The sequence below is a fragment of the Helianthus annuus genome, chromosome 8, assembly GCF_002127325.2.
Source record: "Helianthus annuus cultivar XRQ/B chromosome 8, HanXRQr2.0-SUNRISE, whole genome shotgun sequence".
NCBI classification, from domain to species: Eukaryota; Viridiplantae; Streptophyta; class Magnoliopsida; order Asterales; family Asteraceae; genus Helianthus; species Helianthus annuus.
This window is the reverse complement of record NC_035440.2, coordinates 2,611,424-2,633,549: the sequence shown is the minus strand read 5'-3', so window position 1 is coordinate 2,633,549 and position 22,126 is coordinate 2,611,424. Positions and strand designations below refer to the sequence as shown.

General features: G+C 36.5%; 3 protein-coding genes across 3 annotated transcripts; 2 read left to right on the top strand and 1 right to left on the bottom strand.

Annotated features, from left to right (window-relative positions):
* Positions 1 to 1,320: 1,320 nt before the first annotated feature.
* Positions 1,321 to 4,888, top strand: LOC110871620 (probable methyltransferase At1g27930). The gene is made up of 2 exons (XM_022120329.2): positions 1,321 to 1,889; positions 4,467 to 4,888. The coding sequence occupies exons 1-2, from the start codon at positions 1,360 to 1,362 to the stop codon at positions 4,783 to 4,785; spliced, it is 849 nt and encodes a 282-aa protein (XP_021976021.1). The 5' UTR covers positions 1,321 to 1,359; the 3' UTR covers positions 4,786 to 4,888.
* A 2,661-nt stretch (positions 4,889 to 7,549) lies between these two features.
* On the bottom strand, positions 7,550 to 9,014 carry LOC110870714. The gene is made up of 4 exons (XM_022119888.2): positions 8,718 to 9,014; positions 8,492 to 8,586; positions 7,806 to 7,919; positions 7,550 to 7,720 (listed from the first exon to the last, which is right to left on the bottom strand). Exons 1-4 carry the CDS (start codon positions 8,932 to 8,934, stop codon positions 7,550 to 7,552), a joined length of 597 nt encoding a protein of 198 aa, XP_021975580.2. The 5' UTR covers positions 8,935 to 9,014.
* Positions 9,015 to 11,498: 2,484 nt separating this feature from the next.
* Positions 11,499 to 16,831, top strand: LOC110871619 (alpha-ketoglutarate-dependent dioxygenase alkB). The gene is made up of 7 exons (XM_022120328.2): positions 11,499 to 11,680; positions 11,779 to 11,930; positions 13,264 to 13,616; positions 13,702 to 13,840; positions 15,476 to 15,542; positions 15,650 to 15,771; positions 16,546 to 16,831. Exons 1-7 carry the CDS (start codon positions 11,574 to 11,576, stop codon positions 16,683 to 16,685), a joined length of 1,080 nt encoding a protein of 359 aa, XP_021976020.1. The 5' UTR covers positions 11,499 to 11,573; the 3' UTR covers positions 16,686 to 16,831.
* The last annotated feature ends 5,295 nt before the right edge of the window (positions 16,832 to 22,126 follow it).

Here is a 22,126-nt window from a genome sequence, read left to right as displayed (position 1 = left end):
CTTATCTGATTGGCCAAAGATTTGCCATTTTGGCGTGTTTCAAAAAACGCCAAGGTCCTTTTTTCACGAATAACGCCGGAAAATGCCTAGGGGGCGTAACCGAGCGTGTTCGGGCGTGTTGTGGCAATATTTTGGATGAAAAACGCCCGGTTACGGGTGGTGTAAATACTAGTTTATTTTCAAAATCCAAATTTAGCTATTCATTTATTTTAAAATTTCCACACCTTTCCCATCAATTAACATCCAAATTTGTAGAATTCTTCATCCGTTGATCAATACCATTAACGCCGTCATCTTTTACTAACCCCGTCTCCGTCTCCCAAACATCAAATCTTCAACCTTCAATCTTCTTTCACATAATATTAAAAAAAAACATGAAAATTACAATAATACCCCCATCCTCCCCTAACGTCCACTCTTAATAATACTATCCTTAACATGGCTACACTTATACATATAGATGTTCAGTCGTTAACACGTACGAACATACACACTTTTCTAATGACAAACACCCCTCTTTCCGCTAAAACTAAAATCCACCTAAAGCCAATTTTGTGATACTTAAACTCGTACTATTTTGATGAAGATAAACACCTCATACCACTAAGCTGGCCTATAACCATCAACATGAAAATTACGTTATTTTTCACACGTATATGTGCTATTATCATATACATGAGCACGGTTATAAAAATCCGGACTATGTGTTGATTAATCACACTTAGTCCCCATTAATACCCGATTAATCGTCAGTCTCACTCCACCGCCTGACTAGAGGTGTACAAAAAAAACCGGTTTTAAGACCGAACCCGTCTTTTTTTTTAACTTTTTAAAAACCGGTTTCAACCCGAACCGAATCGACGGTTTGTAGACCGGTTATTATGCTTGATCTTTGAAACCGGTTTAAAAACCGAAACCGGTTTTAAAAAAACTTTAAACCTCTTAAACCCCCCCCCCCCTTTTTTTTTTTTGCAAAAACCGCTTCTAAGCTGACCTGAACCGGTTGGGACCAGTTATTGTTTTGGGTTTAAAAACCGGTTAGTAACTGAAACCAGTCATAAAAAAACGGTTTTTGTTTTCAATAAAAAAACCGATTTACACACCTCTACGCCCGACTAGTAATTACTGCAACACTACACAGAAAAATACGTTCATTTATTTTCAAGATCCATTTTAGCAATTCATTTACTTTCAAAATTTTCACAACTTTCCCATAAATTAATATCCAAAATTGTAGAATTCTTTAGCCGTTGACCAACAAAGTTGACTCCGTTTTCTTTCATTGAACATGTCTCACACCATCATCTATATCTACCCCATCCTAAACCAAATCTTAGATCTTCAATCCACTTTCTCACCATGAAAAATTACCATAATACCCCCATCCTCCCCGAACGAAAACTCTTAATCTTACTATCCTTAACCGCCGTAATCGCCGGTACCCTTCTCCTCTTAACCTTCACAAACACCACCACTTCTCGTTTCTTCTGCACCCGACCCGACAACCCGTTCCACTCCAAACCCGACCCGACCCAGCTCAGATCAATCCTCCACTACGCCACATCTCGGATCGTCCCACAACAATCTTTCTCCGAAATCACGGTTTCTTTCGATGTTTTGCGATCGATTGGGCCGTGTAATTTTCTGGTGTTTGGGTTGGGTCATGATTCGTTGATGTGGGCATCGTTTAATGCGAATGGGAAAACGGTGTTTTTGGAAGAGGATCCGACGTGGGTTCAGACGGTGTTGAAAGATGCGCCGGAGCTTAATGCGGCGGTTGTTAAGTACCGGACGAAGTTGTCGGAAGCGGATGAGCTTATGCGGACGTACCGGTCGGAACCGGAGTGTGCTCCGGCGAAGTCTTACATCAAGGGGAATGATAAGTGCAGGTTGGTAAATATTAATATATTTATTATTATTATTATTATTATTATTATCATTATTATTATTATTATTATTATTATTATTATTATTATATATTCTTGTTTATTATATAAAATAAATAAATAAATAATAGTAATTTTAAGGGCAATAATGAGTCATGATTTAATTTGTTTAGAATCAAGTCCGCTTAAACTTAACCGGTTATTGTCCCGAGATGGTAGAGACTAGTATAAATAGGGTTTCGACATAGTTTTCGAATTGCTGGTATATCTGGTAATACTGGCCTACCAGTTTAATTCTATGGTAAAATTTTGAGTTTAAAAAAGCGATGATAACAAATTTTATTTTTTACGCAATCGTGAACCTGATACATTCAACGCCCCAATGTTGTAGACTTTTATTTAAAAATACTTTGTTGTAAAAATGATTTTCTGATTATGGAATTGTGTAGTTTCGGATTATCTTTTGAGTTATAATTGTATTTTATGGAATTATAGGGTTAACTAGTCATCACGATTGAACCGTCTAGTATGGTACAACCAGTTGAACTGTTCCTAAGCCCAATTTGATACAATTAAAAAACCGGTTTTTAAAACATTTAGCTTAACCTAGAAAGAGTTTTGAGTTCGAGTTTGTGGTCGCACAGTTCGAGCTTGATTTGTGAATGGATATATAATTAACTTTGAGTGCGGCTTATTTATTATTTATTTAAATGTTTTATTTTTACTTAAGTCTAGACTTGAGTTGAGGTCGTTTAACTATAAGGGAGCTAAGTTTGAGGTCTCTCGTTTAGAATATAATTATTTTAAAGCTCAAGCTTAATAGTGAATAGTTTTTTAAGTTTGAGTCCAGATCCTTTATTATTTACTTAAAGATTTTGTTTTCATTATTATTTTAGTATATATGTATAATTATAGTATCTTTATATCACATAATAATATTTTTATGTCATTTTCATTACCATTTTGTACATAATAATAATAAGGAAAATTGGTATCTAATAAATCAACCTTTGCCCAGTTGGTAAATAATAATCCAACCTACAGAATTGGTATATAATAATCCTACCTATCAATATGTTGGTTCTCAATGAACCTCCGTTAGTTTTTTTTTTAACTGAAGTTAGTTTTTAAGTTTTATTTATTACACAAACAGTCCTTTTGGTTGTAATTTACTAGTTTTAACTATGAGTTAATAGCCAAAATGGTCCCTGAGGTTAATAGCCACAGCACCGCCGCCACCACCACCACCACCGCCACCGCCACCATCGCCACCATCGCACCGCCACCACCACCACCACCATCGCCACAGCACCTCCACCACCGTAACCATCGCCACAGCACCACCACCACCACCGCACCGCCACCACCGGTTGGCGGTGGACCATTTGTTGACCAAAACCCGAACCGAGTTGTTGACTTTGACTGAATCTGACCCGAAGTGCGGCTGGCCCGAAGGACCTGAACTAACCCGAGACTCGAACCACAACAGAATCAACCGAAACCCGTCTGAGTTTGAACAAACCTGACCTGTACAATATCACCACCATCATTATTGTCACAGCATAAACCTCGGTAGGTCCTCGTCATCATCAACAGCAGCCAAACATCGTTCTTTATAAAAAAAAATAAAGGTAAACGGGAAGGGGGGTCTTACCGGGACCTGTCAATCGCCACCGCCGCGTCGCTACTCCTCTCACCGTCTCTCTCTCTCCCCGGTCATCCTCTCTCTCCTCTGTTCACACTCCGATTCTCTCTGCTTGATACCGCCGCCGCCTTCATCATCTTCTCCGACGGGTCGCCGGAGAACCACCTCGATCCGCCGTCACTCGCCGATCTCTCTCTCTCGTCGATTGGTGGTGGTGGTGGTGGTGGCGGTGCGGTGGTGGCGGTGCTGTGGCGATGGTGGTGGTGGCGGTGGCGGTGGCGGTGGTGGTGGCGGTGCTGTGGCTATTAACCTCAGGGACCATTTTGGCTATTAACTCATAGTTAAAACTAGTAAATTACAACTACAGGGACTGTTTGTGTAATAAATAAAACTTAAAAACTAACTTCAGTTAAAAAAAACTAACGGAGATTCATTGAGTACCAACATATTGATAGGTAGGATTATTATATACCAATTCTGTAGGTTGGATTATTATTTACCAACTGGGCAAAGGTTGGTTTATTAAATACCAATTTTCCTAATAATAATACTTTTTTTTATTGATTTATATTTACTTTAAAAATGTAAAATGCATATACGTGAGCCCGTGTTCAATATATAAAACGCAAGCCCGAGCTTATTTATTAAATGAGCCTCCGTAAAATCTCAAACTCAACTTTGTTTAAGCTCGACATGATTCGAGTTTTAAATAGCCCACGAGTCACTCAGACCGGCTTACATCATCCCTAATAAATAAATATCTTTATTGGGACATTTTTGATATTGGCAAATTGGATTTTAATAATCCGAATTGTCTATTTTTGGCCGATAATAATCTTAACTCAGTTAATTACCCACATTAATCCGATTTTGTTTGTAAAATAGTCCGCTGATAATATTTTAGGAGATTGACTAATTTTTTTTGAACTTTGAAGATTAGCACTTACAAGTTTACCCGATGAAGTGTACGAGACGGAGTGGGACATGATAATGGTGGACGCGCCGCGGGGTTACTTTGCGGAGGCGCCGGGGCGGATGGCGGCGATATATTCCGCAACTGTGATGGCGAGAAACCGGAAGAAATCCGGTGTGACGCACGTGTTTTTGCACGATGTGAATAGGAAGGTGGAGAAGGCTTATGCTAATGAGTTTTTGTGTCAAAAGTATCGCAAACATTCTGTTGGTCGCTTGTGGCATTTTGAGATACCGCCGGCGAGTAATACGACGGTCAACGACGGCGCGTGGTTTTGCTAGATTGTGTGTTTTTGTATTTTATTTGTCATTTTTAATGTATTTTTCCGACATCATTATACCATTTACTATGTTCATTCATTATACCACTTACTATTTTCCTTCATTTTGGAAAATAAAATATACCATTTTCCCTTCTCTCTTCAATCAAGCGTGATTAAGGAAACGCACAACCAAAAAAAACCATCAAAAATGCCCCCGGGACGGTGACGCAGGCGTGAAGGGACGTTTTTGGGGAAAAAACACCCAAAACCCCATCTACTACAGGTGGTCTTAAAAGATTTCTTATTAAGTTTTTTTTTTTCTTTTATTTAACTAAAAGTTTTTACACCTAAATGCTATCTAAGTTTTTGGGGAAAAAACACCCCTACGTTTGACGAAATGACCCTCATAACTGTGATATGAGTTCAAATATTTGAACTCATATTGAACTCATATCACAGTTATGAGGGTCATTTCGTCAAACGTAGGGGTGTAAACTAGCCGGGCCGAGCGCAAGCCCAACTAGGCTCGAGCTCGGCTTGTCATGTTTTTATGAATCTCGAGCTCGAGCTCGGCTCGAGTCTACTTATTTGAGCTCGGGCTTGGCTCGTAAGTAAAACCCAAAGCTCGAGCTTAGCTCGACCTATTTTGAGAACATCAAACGAGCTAAAAGCTCAGCTCGAACTCGCTTCAATATCATTTAAAACAAGCCAAAGCTCGACTAGCCTATGGTATCATCATTATTTCATTATATATAAAAAACTTGTTTGGGCTCGTTTAGGCTCGCGTACGAGCTTTGTATTTCAGGCTCGAGCTCGGGCTCGTTAAGGCTCGGCTCGCTCGAGCTTTTAACCGAGTCGATCACTCGATCACGAGTAGCTCTCGAGCCTCTGGGCTTTTTTACTCCACTAGTCAAACGACATACTGCTAGGTCACGGATAAGAGTTCTTATAGTTAATAGAAACTTGTTACTATAACACCTACCACAAATCTCATATCGATCATGAACATGGCGGTCAAGGTTGAGGTTTGTTTCTTATGTTCGGTTTTAAATAATAAAATTGTGTTTTGGGGTGTAGTAACTATTGACGAGAAAGAAATCCTGCAGTTACTGAATCAAATTCCTAAAGATACGTAAAAGGATATTCTATAATTTTCGATACTTTGAGCCTACATTGACGAGAAAGAAATCTTGCAGTTACTAAATCAAATTCCTAAAGATACATAAAAGGATATTCTATAATTTTCGATACTTTGAGCTTACATGGGGTAAGGAATATAAATATAAGAATCTTAATTTATGATTTATTTAAAGTTTTTCCTTTTTATTAAAATCAAACATAGATAGTAGTATATTTGATTTCAAGAAGAGGAGCCAATAATATATTAATATACCACATTTACGGGTGTGATCCATTGAAAAAAAACAAAGTTTTTAAACACTTGATTTGAAAACGAAAAGTTTTAGGTTGAATTCAGAATATACGAATTAAAAGAAATTTGTCATTAAAAAAAATAATATACCACATTTGACTTTATTCACTTTTATATAAAAAAAAAAAATACAATAATCATTTTCTTAGTTGATGGGCATGACATGGGGAGAAAACGATATGCTGAGTACAACTACATGTTAGATTCACTGCTATTTTTAACAATCCGTCAATAAAAAATTTTAATTTCTGGAAATGTGATTGCATATTAAAAATCATCTACTTGCAATAAAAATTTGGTTTTTTCATTTTTAACCCAAAGTTTTTATCTTTTGCATTTTAACAACCTCTTTGATCTTTTTTTACTTTTAACCCAAAGTTTTTCATCTTTTGTAATTTAACCCCAACACTTTTTTTATTTTCAATTTTGGTCCTCCATACTTTTCACATTTCGCAAGTTTTCGTTTTACGTATCGTTTAAAATTTAGCGAGTTAACACGCTGCAACGTGCATGTGAGGTTCAACGTTTTTCGCTTGTTTAACAAAAAAAATAAAAAATAATTAAGCATCTTCCCAACAGTTTCATTGGTCAACAAAAGTTGTCACATATTGGAATTATGTGTGACATCCATTCTATGTTGTTTTACACTACTATACTTTTCATATGTACTTGTATATAGTTCCAAACATAATGAGTTTATATATATATAGTTTCTAAAAGAAATGTATTACAGAAAGAATTTCATCCTATCATCACTCCTCATGGCATTATATACAGCTTGAACCTGTAGAAAAATTGCCGAGTTTCTTAGCGTGCAAAAACAGGCTTGGTCAATATTATTTTTTTCTATACTAGTTGGTTTGGGTTGACCCGAAACATTTTCTGCCTAGCCTTTTAATTTTAATTTCCATTGTGTGTTTAACATATATACCAGAGATTTCTGATACGACATGAACCTAACACGAAATTCGCAAATATGTTTGGCTAAAGGGTCGTGTTTGTGAACGGGTTGACCCGTTTAATCCATTTGTTTACTCTATGAATCTTTTTTAAAATGTGTTTTTGTAAGAACTTAAACTATTTGGGCATTTTTTATACCAAAATTTAAAAGTTTAAAAATAAGTTAGCATAGTGTAACCATAATTGCTCCAAAACAAAAAAATTAAATGTAACTTGAAAATTTCAAAGTATTAATATGCAAAAAAGAAAAAAATATAATTATTTTATCGCTTGTGTTCATGTCAACCTGTGAATACATTTGTCGTGTTCGGGTTCATGTGCCGCACTTTTTTGGTTTTGTGTCGTGTTCGGGTTCGACCCGCCCAACCGTGCACATGACCCATTTAACAGCTTAGTAGGATATATGCTTTATAATTATACTTTCTCCGACTTTCGACCCGTTTGACTTGTTAAACAGATCGACAGATAAGAAAATAACCTGTTCCCTAGAAACGACTCGCACAGGTCCAATGTTCACCGAGACATATTTCCCACCCGATGACACTCTCTGCTTCACATGGCCCTATGGTCGGTCAATCATAACGAATCAAGTTATGTAAAAGATAATCGGGCTGCACGTACACTGGAATAATTTGGAATGCGCGTACCTGTGGGACCGGATGCTGAATAACTGACTCCACAGCAACTACCATAGACTGAACAAAATCATCGCCTCCGAGCCCAATTGCTGTAAACCTTCTAGCACTTGGGTAAGTGTTTATCTGTTAAGTACATCAAACCAGTTATTTAGAAATTTGTAAGCCACATTTAATAATCACCAAGTTGTCAAGGATGGAAGTGAGTGTTGGGCTATGATTGGCTGATTTTCTTGCTACCAAAAAGTTTCATTTTGACTTTTGAGGTCAAATGGCTGATTTCCTTATTGGCTTGACCCATTGGGCTTTGGCCCAATCTAAAGTCCAATTAAGTTTTAACCCACTCCCCTTAGTAAAGGGTAAATGTAACCCCATTTTCCCAACTCTCTTTTAGCAATCCCATCTCCCAGAGGCCGTGGAATTCCTGAACAGGGTTCAGTGGGTCGCGAATAGTAATCTCTCGACCCTTAAAAGTCGCTTCATCTTTCGTAGGAACGGTTTTGCAATTCAAAAGGTGGTTGCGACGCAACTTGTTGCCTATTTGTTTGTAACGAGTTGACGCTAACCCGCACGTTTGATTATATATAAAAAACTTTTAAAACTGACAAAAAGTGTTTGATTATATGTTAAAGTGACACCGATCGAAACCAAATTAGACGACGATTTATTGACCAAAAAAAACATTTAACCATCGTTACCTTTTCATTAAGAGTGAGCCACTCACCGGTTGAACCATCAATCACTGTGCTTCCAAACACCATATTTGTAGTCTGTCCTTCGGTTTTACTCGTGCCTGAAATAAAATCTTTTAAACCGACTATTTACATTCATAATCTTTCATATCAAACACAAGTAATTCTTCTTGTAGAAAACATAATATTATTTTAAATTTTAAGCAATCATGTTTAAAAGGGACTTTAGAACCTGGAGGCGGTTCCTGCATATTCTCCGTAACCAACGACACATTTTTATCATGAAAACAATCATTCGGGTGACCCGTTCTTCTTCCCGAGCAAAAATGTCTAATGATTCTATACCCACATCTAGAATTCAGTATAGGTGCTCGAACAAAGGTCCGATTAAGCGAGTTTTGCCATGCCTGATTGAGAATCAAAGCAGCGGTTACCGCCCTACGCGCCATTTTCAACGTATTTTAACAAAATTATGAAATCTGATCGAAGTTTTTCCAACGGTTTTATGCACATGTTCGCGCCAAAGAATGGAGGAGAGACTTTGCAGGAAGTTTTTCTTGATTTACAATATGAAAAGACAATACTGCCCTTATCGTTTTATAGATGATTTTGAAGATGAAATAGATAAAGTAATATACATTTTTAATGTTCACTAGATCCTCTCTTTATTAGTTATTATTATTAATAGGTTAGAACCTCGTGTATTATACGGGTTGCATAAATGTAAATTTATATAATAAATCATAATAAAAAAAGATATATCTTTAAAAAACTTGTATATTGCACGTATTGAATAAAATATAATGTCATATGTTAACACATAAAGTCGTCAAGTTATCTTTTATAAATGAACTTTAATGTACTATCTACTTATTATAACATTTTACTTTATTTTTTTATTTTGCATAAGTGTATTTTTATATAATAAATAATTAAAAATATATCTTTAAAAAACTCATATATTGCACGTGTTGAATAAAATATTATGTCATATGCTAACGCATATAGTTGTCATGATGTATTTTTTAAAAATGAACTTTGAATCTACTCATAATAAAAACAAACATTTATCCTTATCAAAATTTTGTTAAAATTTATTTATATAATAACAAATATTTATTCTTATCTTATTTTTTGAGTAAAATTATTATTATTATTGTTATTATTATTATTATTATTATTATTGTTATTATTATGTGATCATAATAAAAATAAACATTTATCCTTATCTAAAATTTTGTTTAAAATTATTTATAGAAAAACAAATATTTATTCTTGTCTATTTTTTTGTTTAAAATTAATATGGAAGATAAATAGGAAAATAAGGTGAGAATACACCAGGAAGTGACACGTGTCCAAAAAAGATTTTCATTTATTAGTATAGAAAAATTATTATTATTATTACGAAAATGAATTTTAGTAGTTTCTCACATTTAACGTGTCAAGCCGAACTGAGCGGCTCGTTTACAAACCGAGCAGAAACTCGATCGAGCATTTTCCGAATATTAAATTTCCAAGTGACGAACGATTTAAACAATATTACTATCTAGTGTGCCATCCAGTTTGAATTTTCAATGAAAGACGAATGACAATGTTGTGTCGATCATAAGGTTGAGGTTGTGGCCGATTATGAGGCGGTGAACAAACGTAGAGAACGATGACGGTGAGAGCGAGATGCGATGAGTGGATTACCTAGGTCAATGATCATCGTTTAGCGGCTTAGGGATTTACTTTTAGATTTAGTATTGGGCTAGTATAAATAGAATTGTATATTTGTATATAGTGCGTCAAAAACCAATATAGTGATATATATAAAACTATAAATATAATTTTAATTTTGTTTTGTTTTGTTTTGTGTGTGTATATATATATATATAAAATAGATTAAAAAAACAATTCTAGACGAATAGAGCCGAGCGAACCTTTGCTCCTGTGTGGTTTGTTTACAAATCGAGTTGGGCCGATCGGCTCGTTTACAATTGAACCGAAAGTCGAGCAGGCATTTTCTGAGCGAGCGTTGAGTGGGTTGGACAACTATAACCACATAGAACAAACATGTATTTTTAGAAAATTAGGAACTAAAGATGAAATTTAGGTAAACATCGGGCATTCATTACTTTACTCTTTTTATTCTGATTTTGTATTGTATTCTCCTATATATTGAAAACCAAATGCTTTGAACAGTGATCGAAAAATTTATAACAATATATATTGTTTTTTTTTAAATAATTTTTATTATCTTCTTTACTTTTTAAGTTAGATAAGTTTATGTTAACCGGTATTGGTATCGAAAATACCAGTACGGTTATCGGTACATGAAGGTAAAAACCGACACAAGCCTAATACAGAAAACACCAAAAGTCGGTATCGAATTGATTTTGAAAATCTTTTAGTTCGAGAAATTCGGTACTGCTACGTGGTACCATTTGCTCATCCCTGATCACGGGGGTCGTACGAACAACAACAGTATCGTGCAACTTTTTTTGTTGATTTTCTTCAACTTTTAATGATTTCTTTTTTTAGTTTCAGGGTAGGGATGAGCTCGGTGCCAACCAATACCGAATCGGTACTGGTACCGAAAATACCATTTATGGTACCGGTATATGAAGGTAAAAAGCGGTAGCGAACCGGAACCGGGAACGCCAAAAGTCGTACCGAATTGGTACTTAAGATCTTTTGATTCGGGAAATTCGGTACCGGTACCCAATATCATTTGCTCATCTCTGACCACATGTTTCATACGAACAACATTATTACCATACAACTTTTTTGGTTGATTTTCTTTTGGTTATCTTTTAGTGTTTTTTTCTATATTTCCTTTTTATTCAGCGGTTTCCGTACGCAACTCGCTCGTATTGATTTCAAAACACATGTATACACAGACTAAACAACAAAAAACGTTCGCCGCACAGTATAAAACTAGTTGTGTGAAAGACAATATTACCCTTAACGAATTAGGGGTAAATTTGGCAATATACAGTTTAAGCCGCAAACTGCAAAATTCCCAAACCAAGATATATACTTTCTGAACATAAACCCTAATTTCAGGATCCCCAAATTCACTTCCATTTGATTCAAACACATTCAAATGTACGGATCCGATAGCATAAACGACGATTCAGAGAGAACCGCCTTTCGAAAAACCGAGAAGAAGTACAAATTATATTACGATTCCACTTCAAAATCTTCAAAAAAGTAAGAAATTCTTTCATTAACCTATTAAAACTGCTTTTGTTTACTGTTAAGTGTTAGTTATCGAGTGTTTTTTTCTGTAATGATGTGTTGAATTCAAGGAAGAAGCAACCGAGACCTGTAGATTTGTCGGAAGTTATCGATTTTAAGGCTATTTCAGAATCATTTGATAGAAACGGTGATCTTCGTGCTGGAGTTTCGAAGCTTGAGTGTCCGTTTGATAGGCCTGTGTTCTGCTTGGATGATTGCCCTGGTATGCAAACAGTTTTATCTGGATGTTGTGCATGTGAGCTCGAAAAGATTAATTTACGAGAGCTTGAGCTCGTCTTGAAGTAGTTTTTAAAGCTCGAGCTTGACTCGATTATTATTTATTTATTAGTTAATTTACATACATTTGTTATAATGTGTTGTATCTATTATTGTTTTTTATATAATATATATATTTTTTAATTACATTATTTACATATAAAAAGTCATACTATTTAGCTATGCAGTTAATATCGGTGATATATCGGTTCTCTAGTAAAATATCGGTCAGAATATAAGTACGGACATTATCGGCGATATTGGCCGATATTTGACCTATATAACCGATATATCACTGAATTATTAGTGTTAAATTGCTATATATATAAATTCTGCATTATATTAAAATTACCGATATCTCACTGAGATAACCTATATCTCAAATATCGGTCCTTAACCGATATTCGATATTCTACCGCATTAACTGCATAGCTTTTTAGTTAGTTTTATCATAGTTTTGATTATAATTATACTTACTATGTAAATATATACTAGTATTAAGCCCCCACCGTATGCGGTGGGGGCGTAAAATTGTGACAAATAGCACCAATGCCACACCATCTCCAGTGACCACCAACACGGAAGTTGCGGCGTGCTAATGCAGATAAATTAGACCGAAACGTAAAACGTAGAAAATAGTAACCAAGTCAATTTAGGACCCCGTGTGTTGCGATGAACTTGTCAAACAGGAAAAAAAATAGACGACGTATAAACGTTGAACCACACACGCACATTGCGCCATGTTAACTTGCGAAATTTAGAACGAAACGTAAAAACGTTGAACCACACACGAACGTTGCGCCATGTTTACTCACAAATTTATAACAAAACGTAAAACGAAAATTTTGCGAAATATAAAAGTATAGAGGACCAAAGTTGAAAGTAAAAAAGTTGTGAGGTTAAATTGGAAAAGATGAAAAAAAAAATCAATGCATGTAGGCATCAAAATGTTGCTAATTTATAGTTTGTAAATATCTAATATATTAAATAAAAACTATATAAATAATAGGCTCGCAAGCCAGCTTGAGCTCGATCAGGGAAGCTCGGGACCGTTTATAAAACAGGCTAATTTTAGGCCTCGAGCTGGTTTAAGCAAACCTCGATTTGAGCTTTTAGTGAGCTGATCTCGAGTAGCTCATGAGCTGCTTGGCTCGTTTACGCCCCTAGTTGTGACTTGTTTTGAGTTTGAAATAATAATTAGTCTCAAACAGAAGTTATAAAGATACGTTTTATATTTGGCGTATATGTGCTTATTATGTGGTCACGAATCTCGATTGCAGGTTTTTATTTCATCCCGGCAGCATTGAGTATTGAAGAACAATGCAGGTGGATCAAGGAGAGTTTAATGAGTTTCCCTCAACCTCCAAACAGAACAAATCACAATGCTATTTACGGAGCCGTACATAATCTGTTCAACGCTGCAAAAAACAAACAAGCGTTAGTTAAAGACGAAACCGCCCCCGCTGAAGATGATTCCGTTAGTGTAGATATCAACTCTCAAAATCATAGGTGGGCTTGTTTGGAAGAACTTGATTCATCAGTTAACGGAGATAGTTGTAAATCGGTATCCGCATCAGTCTTGCTAAGGAAGTTAAGATGGAGCACTCTTGGTCTGCAATTTGACTGGTCAAAGGTCAACTTTTGGTATCATTTGGGAATTTTTTGCTTGTTAGTGTTAATCAATTGAAGTTTGCCAACGTATATTTGTATTGTTGTAGAGGAGTTATAACGTTTCTCTCCCTCACAATAAGATCCCGGACGCTCTTTGTCAACTGGCTAAGAAAATGGCTGCTCCTGCAATGGCGGTTGGAGAAGAATTTCAACCTGAAGCTGCAATTGTTAATTACTTTGGGTCAGGTATTATTTGATACTAAATATCTATGATGCCATATTTTTTAATTTTTTAACTGGGTTTGCGTGTTGAAATTGATTATACGATGAGAAAAATGCCCGGATAGTCCTTGTGGTTTGCCCGAATTTCACCTTTAGTCCCCAACTTTCTAAAATTACACTGTTGTTCCATGTGGTACGCTTAGTTGTAACTCGGATAGACCTCTGTGTGGATGGCCGTTAGTTTTTTGAGTTAAGCGGTGTGAAATGACAAATAGTTTCCTGTGGACGTTTTTGTCATTTCACATCACTTAACTGGAAAAACTAGTGGTCCTCCACGCAGGGGACTATTCAAGTAACAACCACAGGGAACAAAAGTGCAATTTTAGAAAGTTAGGGGACTAAAGGTGAAATTTGGGCAAACCACAGGGACCATCCGGGCATTTTTCTCTTTAGAAAAAATTACAAGTTTTGTCCTTTATCTTAATACCACTTATCAGGCGGTGTCCTTTTTAACGAAGTTTGACAAGTTTTGCCCTTTACAAGGAATTTTGTTGCACGTTTTGTCCTTTAGGCTTAACTCAGTTAGATTTTCTTGTTAAATCTTGTCACCCAAGGGTATTTTAGTCTTTTTACCCATTTATTTCAAGAGTCAACCCTAAAATATTTTGTTTTATTCTTTTAAATAGTGTTAAATAAATGGATAAAAAGGCTAAAATACCCTTGGGTGACAATGTTTAACAAGAAAATCTAACTGAGTTAAGCCTAAAGGACAAAATGTGCAACAAAATTCCTTGTAAAGGGCAAAACTTGTCAAAATTCGTTAAAAAGGACACCGCCTGATAAGTGGTATTAAGATAAAGGACAAAACTTGTAATTTTTCCATCTCATTATATGTTATTGCAACTAAAAATTTCAGTAAGCAGTTTTTAATGCTTTGATACACAGTTTAATTGCTCTGATAGTTTGCTTATATAGGCATCATATAATCAGTTTTGGACAATACTTCCATACATGTTCTTTTAACCTGACTTTAGAGAATTTTACTCTAATTTCACGGGACTTTTAATCGTTTTTTCATTAAAGTGTATATTTTTAATCATTTTATCTAGTAATTCCATAAATAATAACACTTGAAGATCTGATTAGCACAACTTCAAACAGCTAAAGCACACCTAAACACTATATTTTACAGCCTGTTTTGTTACACTGATTCTGATTATTCACTATCACATAATCACTTTCAGAATACATATACAAACCAGTGGCGAAGTATTGTGGGTGCCCGGGGGTGCACCCGCCCACCCCAATGTTTCGGTTAGAAGTGTATAAATTCCGATTTTTCGTCTGAAAATTTTAAAATTATACAGAATCGCGCCCCCCCCCCCCCCCCCCCCCGATTATTTCTCCTAAATGGTATATCCTAAATATTTATAAACTTTGTATATAAATGATAGGTAGTTTGGTAAATATACACTTTGTTTTATTTGGAACTATTATTATTTGACCCGACTTGAATCAAATGGCCAACCCGACCCGACCCGAAACATAACGATAGGAAAAAAAAATTTGGGTCCTATCACTTTACGCCCCCCTCGAAACTTTTGGTCAAGCTCCGCCACTGATACAAACACCCCTGTATTAAATATCTAAAAATCTCAGGTGATATGCTCGGTGGTCACCTTGATGACATGGAGGCAGATTGGAGTAAACCTATTGTAAGCATGAGGTCAGTCTCACTGTATTATGAACCAAAGGATCCATAATTTTGTCATTTAATCTTGGTTAACGACATTGACACTTGATTCTGTTTTTTTTTTTTTTTTTTTTTTCTAGTTTGGGATGCAAAGCTATTTTCCTTCTTGGAGGGAAGTCCAGAAATGATGAACCATTAGCAATGTTTCTTCGCAGTGGCGATATTGTGTTAATGTCTGGTGAAGCAAGGGAGCGTTTTCATGGTCGGTACAGAAATTCATTTATCTTCTTCTTTTTGGTAAGAGTAAAGTACACCAATGGTCCCTGTGGTTTACCAAAATTTTGGATTTGGTCCCTAGCTTTTCAAAAGTACACGGATGGTCCCCCGGTGGTTTGCACTTTGTAACGCATTTAGTCCCCAACCAATAAATCTAAAGGTTTTAGCATGTCCAAGTTAGGGACTCAATGCGTTACAAAGTGCAAACCACAGGGACCATCCATGTACTTTTTGGAAAAAAGCTGGGGACTAAATGCGTTTCAAAGTGCAAACTACGGGGACCATCTGTGTACTTTTGGAAAGCTTGTGTCCAAATCCAAAATTTTGGTATACCACACCCCATATGTGATACGTTTTTTCAGGGGTAAAGTACACGGATGGTCCTTGTGGTTAACCAAAATTTTGGATTTGGTCCCTAGCTTTCCAAAAGTACACGGACGGTCCCTGTGGTTTGCTCTTTATACCACATTTAGTTCCCAACTTTTGCCAAAAGTACATGGATGGTCTCTGTGGTTTGCACTTTGTAACGCATTTACCCCCTAACATGGACGTGTTAAGTTTTAGATTTGTTAGCTGGGGACTAAATACGTAACCAAATGCAAACCACAGGGACCATCTGTAAACTTTTGAAAGTTAGGGACTAAACCCAAAATTTTGGTTAACCATAGGAACCATTCGTGTACTTTATTCTTTTCTCGGAGTCTGAATGTCTTGTTCCGCATTTTAAATTCTTTTTTTTTATTTTTATATCGTTATGCAGGCGTTCCTCGGATTTTTACAGATACAGAACACGCAGAGATCGGGTCTTTAGAAAAGCAATTTTCAGATGAAGATGATAGTTTTTACTTGGAATATATTAAAACTTCAAGAATAAACATCAATATCCGGCAAGTTTTCTGATTAGTTATCTTTGCGTGAACCGATCAAAACTAGTTTCGATAAGTTGCTCTAGTTTCAGGGTTTGTTGCTATTCATTACAGTTTACAGTATAACTCAAATACTTTCATTTTTGACTCTTTAAATTTATGTACTTTTGTTTTATATCCTTATCATGTTTTTATTAATTTCTAGAATTGCTATATATAAATCATAATCTTGCATGATATACGAGAATAAAGTAGATACATGATGTTGCGTGTGTCTTTACTATAGATGTATAATTCGGTCATAGATGCTTACTGACGTATAAACATCATTAATCTTCATGGATTTGAAATCCTGTAACGTGTTTCGTTAGTATCGCTTTCTTTACTATAGACCTTATTTAAGATCATGTGGTATGATATCTCGTTGTCCATTGTTAACTTGAAGAAGCCCGCCATTAGAATCTTATGCTATAGGCCACTAGATGATAGTCCGATAGGCCAGACTATGAAAAAATGCCGACATTTGATACCCTTGTTGGGGGGGGGGGGGGATATTCCACGGTCCTCCCAACCGTTGGAGAGATCACACTCCACAAGCTAGCTTAGCCCCATAGCTGTCTGGGGGTGACTACCCAACCGAGAGCGAAGAGCTTGGCCGTGGGATGCGGACACTAAGATTCAAACTCGGGACCTCAAGGGAGAGGGTGGGTGAGGCTGGCCAACTGGGCTACCCCAGAAGGTTATTTGATACCCTTGTTAATAAAAAGTTCACCAAAAGTTGATTATCAAGTTTAAAAAATGAGTTGATATAATCATGGGATAGTCTTTTAAAATGATCTTGGTATATAGAAAAAGGAACCCAATCATTAACCTTAACAACCTTAGTAACTTTGATAAAAATACCTTAACAACCTTAGTAACTTTGATAAAAATATATACACATACACTAACTTCCTACTGGATGAGTTTCATCACCATGTTTATCCACTAGGTTCTACTACCAACCTTATTAAAATCATTCTTTTTTAGCATTCTCACTTCATTAACAATATATATGAGGACAAATGTGGCATTTGTCAATGAGGAAAGCCGCTTGCGTCGGCCCTACATGGATATAAATGTTGGGCCCCGCAGATATACGAGCTAACTAGCGCGGGATATACAAGGGTCAAAGGTGAGACCCTGTTAAACATATATAGATGGTTATATCGACAATCACACTTTTGGATTTTGTAAGTATAAAATAGCGATATTTAGAAGCTGACGTGGCAGTTGCACATGGTCTAATAGAACTAACGCCTATGCCTGAACACGTTAGTAATATAAAAGACGTGTTTTCGAAATTCGTCAGGCTTATTTTTCTTCTAGAAGATACTTATACATGAACAAATTAGTTGGAGTAAACAAAATTAATATATGGTCAAATGTTAGCACATTACTTGTAGTGCAAGATAATGTAAAACCTTGTGAATGTAATTATGTAAGGCGTCTTGAATATTAAAACCAACATGAAACTTCGTTAGCACAAGATTTTTGAAAACAAAAGGCCTTCATTTGACTTCAAAGATAACAAATGAAAAGAGATACAACAACAACCGTAATACATATAGTAGTATGAAAGAACCATAAATTCATTGAATCATCTTACAGAAAGTTCTTTCATCTGAGTAAATTACGTTTTTGGCCCCTGTGGTTATATCAGTTTTACTATATTAGCCCAAAATAAGAACTTTTAACATATGTGCCCCCATGGTTTCTATAACTAACTATTTTAGCCCCTAAGTCTAACTCAACCTCAAACCCTGGTTAATTATTAATGCACATGATGGGTAAATTGGTAATTTCCCCTCCCCTTTTATACTAACACCTATTAAATACAACTGAATACCCAATTACACCACAAACCCCCAATTTGAGATTCGATTTCCCATCATCTTCTTCAACCAGGGAATATCATATCAGAAAAATGCTTCACATCCCATGCTTCAAAATAATAATAATATAAACTTATCATTTTTCACAAACATTATCCAACCAAATTTCTATTTGATTCTACTTCAATAAAATTTTGAACCAATGCGTATATACAAACAGATGAATTAAAAAAGTAGAAAAAGAAAAAACTCTTTCAGTCTTCAATGTAACAAGCTTTTTGCATAAATAAAAAGGTACTGGCATATATTTCGATCCCCTTTAAATCTAAGCCAGGTCTTCAATTCAAACACAAATCAAAACAAATATCATCATCTTCAACCATCATCATCATCCCCACATAAACTTCAAACACAGATCTTTAATGGACAACAACCCATCATCATCATCCCCTAAACAAATTCCACAATCGGTCAGTGAACAACAACAACAACCGATGATTTGGCCCCTAACCGATCAGTGAACAACAACAACTGACGACAGATGTCAAATAGTACTATTGGTGGAGGACCACAGGTGACCGGCGGCGACGGTGGCTCAGTTCCAGTAAATGTTTGCCGTCACGCTCACCTCGCCGGAGCCCGGAATGTGTTGGGTCATCAAGAATTGAGGTTAGGGTTTCTGTGTTGGGTCATCAAGAATTGAGGTCAGGGTTTCTATTTCTTGAATCTTTAATCTTTGAGTTGATGTGGTGAAGTTAGGGCTTGATTTGTGAGATGGGTACTTTTTGTTGATGTGAATGTGCTGGTTTAGTGAAGGTGAGTTGTAGTGTGTTAGGTTTGTAATTAGGGTTTCAGAGGTGTGTAATCTAGTGATTTGTGTTGGGTTTTGGGTTGTTGTTAGTTGGTTATTGCTGGATCAGTTGCGTGTTGTAGGGTTTTGATTTGTGTTTGAAGTTTATGTGGGGATGATGATGATGGTTGAAGATGATGAAGATCTGGGTATGATGATGGTTGAAGATGATAATATTCTTGAAGATCTGGGTTAGATTTAAAGGGATTAGAAATTACAAAAATACCCATCATGTGACTTGCATGTGATAAATAATTAACCAGGGTAAGGGATGGAGTTAGTCTCAGGGGTCAAAATAGTTAGTTATTATGACCATGGGGGCACAGATGTTAAAAAATCTTATTTTGGGCTAATATAGTAAAAGTGATATAACCACAGGGGCCAAAAACGTAATTTACTCCTTTCATCTAATAAAGTAATAAGCACACGGACATGCACACCGTGTTTTATTTATTTAATTACACGAATATGAGAACATGTGTTAATTTGTTCGCTCATTTACATTTGTTTGTTTATGTTGGTCTATGATAAACGGGCAAAGTTAGAAAAAAAAATTGTTTGTCAATTAAATGCTTTACATTTCTTAGGGGTGTAAATGAGTCGAGTCAAGCCTAAGCTCGTTTAGACTCGAGCTCGGCTTATTTAGAGCTCTATTTCTAAAAATTGAGCTCGGGTTCATTCGTTTATTATTATTTATTTATATAATTTACCAGCTTCTTAGGGTGTAAGGGGTGCTCACCTAATAGGTGAGTCCCCCATCTTACACCTAACCAATCACATGGTGCCACGTCAACTCCCCTAATACACTCCCCTAATTCCCCTTTTTGATGGCGGCACTCACCTATTAGGTGAGTTCAAAATTTTTTTTTTTTTTTTTGTTAAAATTATGGATGTTTAAAAATTTATATAAAAGACATTTCATTAAATTTAAAAAAAAAATACATTCAAACTAGAAAAAAAAAACACATTCAAACTAGAAAAAAAAAAAAAAAAACACATTCAAACTAGAAAAAAAATACATTCAAACTAGAAAAAAAAATACATTCAAACTAGAAATCGCATGGCCACCCGTACTTGTTAGCGATTTCTCGCTTTCGGGCGAGGATGACCGGCAACATACTTGGCGGAACATCGTCGTGCGGCTTAAGGAAGGTTTTCATATCTCGATCGAAATTGTAGTTTTTCATCGTCTCGAGTTGTGCCGATATGAGCTCGCGAGCCTCCGACTCTCTTTTTTTCCTCAATTCGATCGCCTCCAATTCTACCGCTTGCTTCGCTTCTTTCATGGCGGTGTACACTTTGAATTGTGCCGCCAACTCGGCCGAGCTTCCCTCGGACGATGTAGCTTGACGCTTGTCTCGCCGTTGTGGTCTTTGTGGCGAGGGATCTTCGTTCATATCCGGTATTGAAAAGTCTACGTCAACGGGCTTTCTTTTATGTGCCGAACCTTCACCTTCCTCGCCCATCAATGGGACTTGTGCCCATTTCTCGTGTTTTCGAACGACCTCCCACGCCTCGATGTGTTAAAAACCGCTTGGAAATCTCTCTTTAAATTCTTTTAACGCGATTTTCATCACGTCGAGATCTTGACATCCGCTTGCTCGTGTGCGATCCTACATGTTATAAAGTAAAAAAAATTATAAAGTGTTAAAAAACTATGAACTTAGGAAAAAAATAAAAAATATGCAACGTTAAAAAAAATATAATTTTTACCGCTTGTTGGTATAGGCCGTTGAAAAAGTTTATTTTCGAATGCATCGGGTTCCATTTAGACCGTACTTGATGAACGGTCCGGTTACTTCCACCGACACTTTTGTTAAAGTGCTCTAAAATTTTACCCCAAAAGCTTTCGCGACTTTGTTGATTGCCCTTTTTTTTGTTGGTAGAACAATGTACCCACGCCTTCGCCAACGCCTCTTCTTGTTCTTTTGTCCATTTTTCGCTCACCGTTTTCCCTTTTCTTTCTCGAGCCGCGTCTTCTTCGTTGCCCGCTTCTTCGTCCACATTATATTCATCTTCCTCGTCGTCGTCGCCCAAATTTTGAGTTTCGGGCACTACCTCATCGTCCTCGTCGTCGTAAACCGGTAGAGGACGTTCGACATTTCCTCGTGTACAAGGAACTTGTGGAGAACGATAAGCGTATGGGTCGAAGGCGGGGGATTGAGGAGGAGCGTCCATTGATAGCAAATTTTGAAAATAGCCGAAGTTGGGTTGTTGGGTGTTGTAAAACGAGGGGTGTGGAGGTTGTTGGAAATAAAACGGGGGTTGTGAAGTGTATCCGTAAGGTGGTTGTGGTTGAGCATTTGCACCGCTCGAACCATCTCGAGACGGTTTCGATACCCGCCCCTTATTTTTTTTCTTGGCCTCGCGGGGTCGGTTCTCCATTGCTCGGTGTATAAAAAATAAAAAGTGGATGGGGTTTGGTTGGAGAGTATAAAAAATAATGGTTGTGGTTGGAGAGTTTAAAAAAATATAGAGAATGAGATTGGTTGGAGAGTATAAAAAATAATGGTTGTGGTTTGGTATTTATATTAGTTTAAAAAAAACTTGAATTTTTTTTTTTTTTTTTAATAATCCGACCGTTGTCAACGGTCTAATTTCCTCGATCCTCGCGAAATGTCATCGGTGAACACACACACAAAATGCACCCCGAATCGGGACCCCGCTTTGATGGCGGCGGTGTTCCCGATCGGGGAAGGGGCTCACCGAAGGGGCTTACCGCGTACGCCCCGGACACCCTTAGCTACAGTG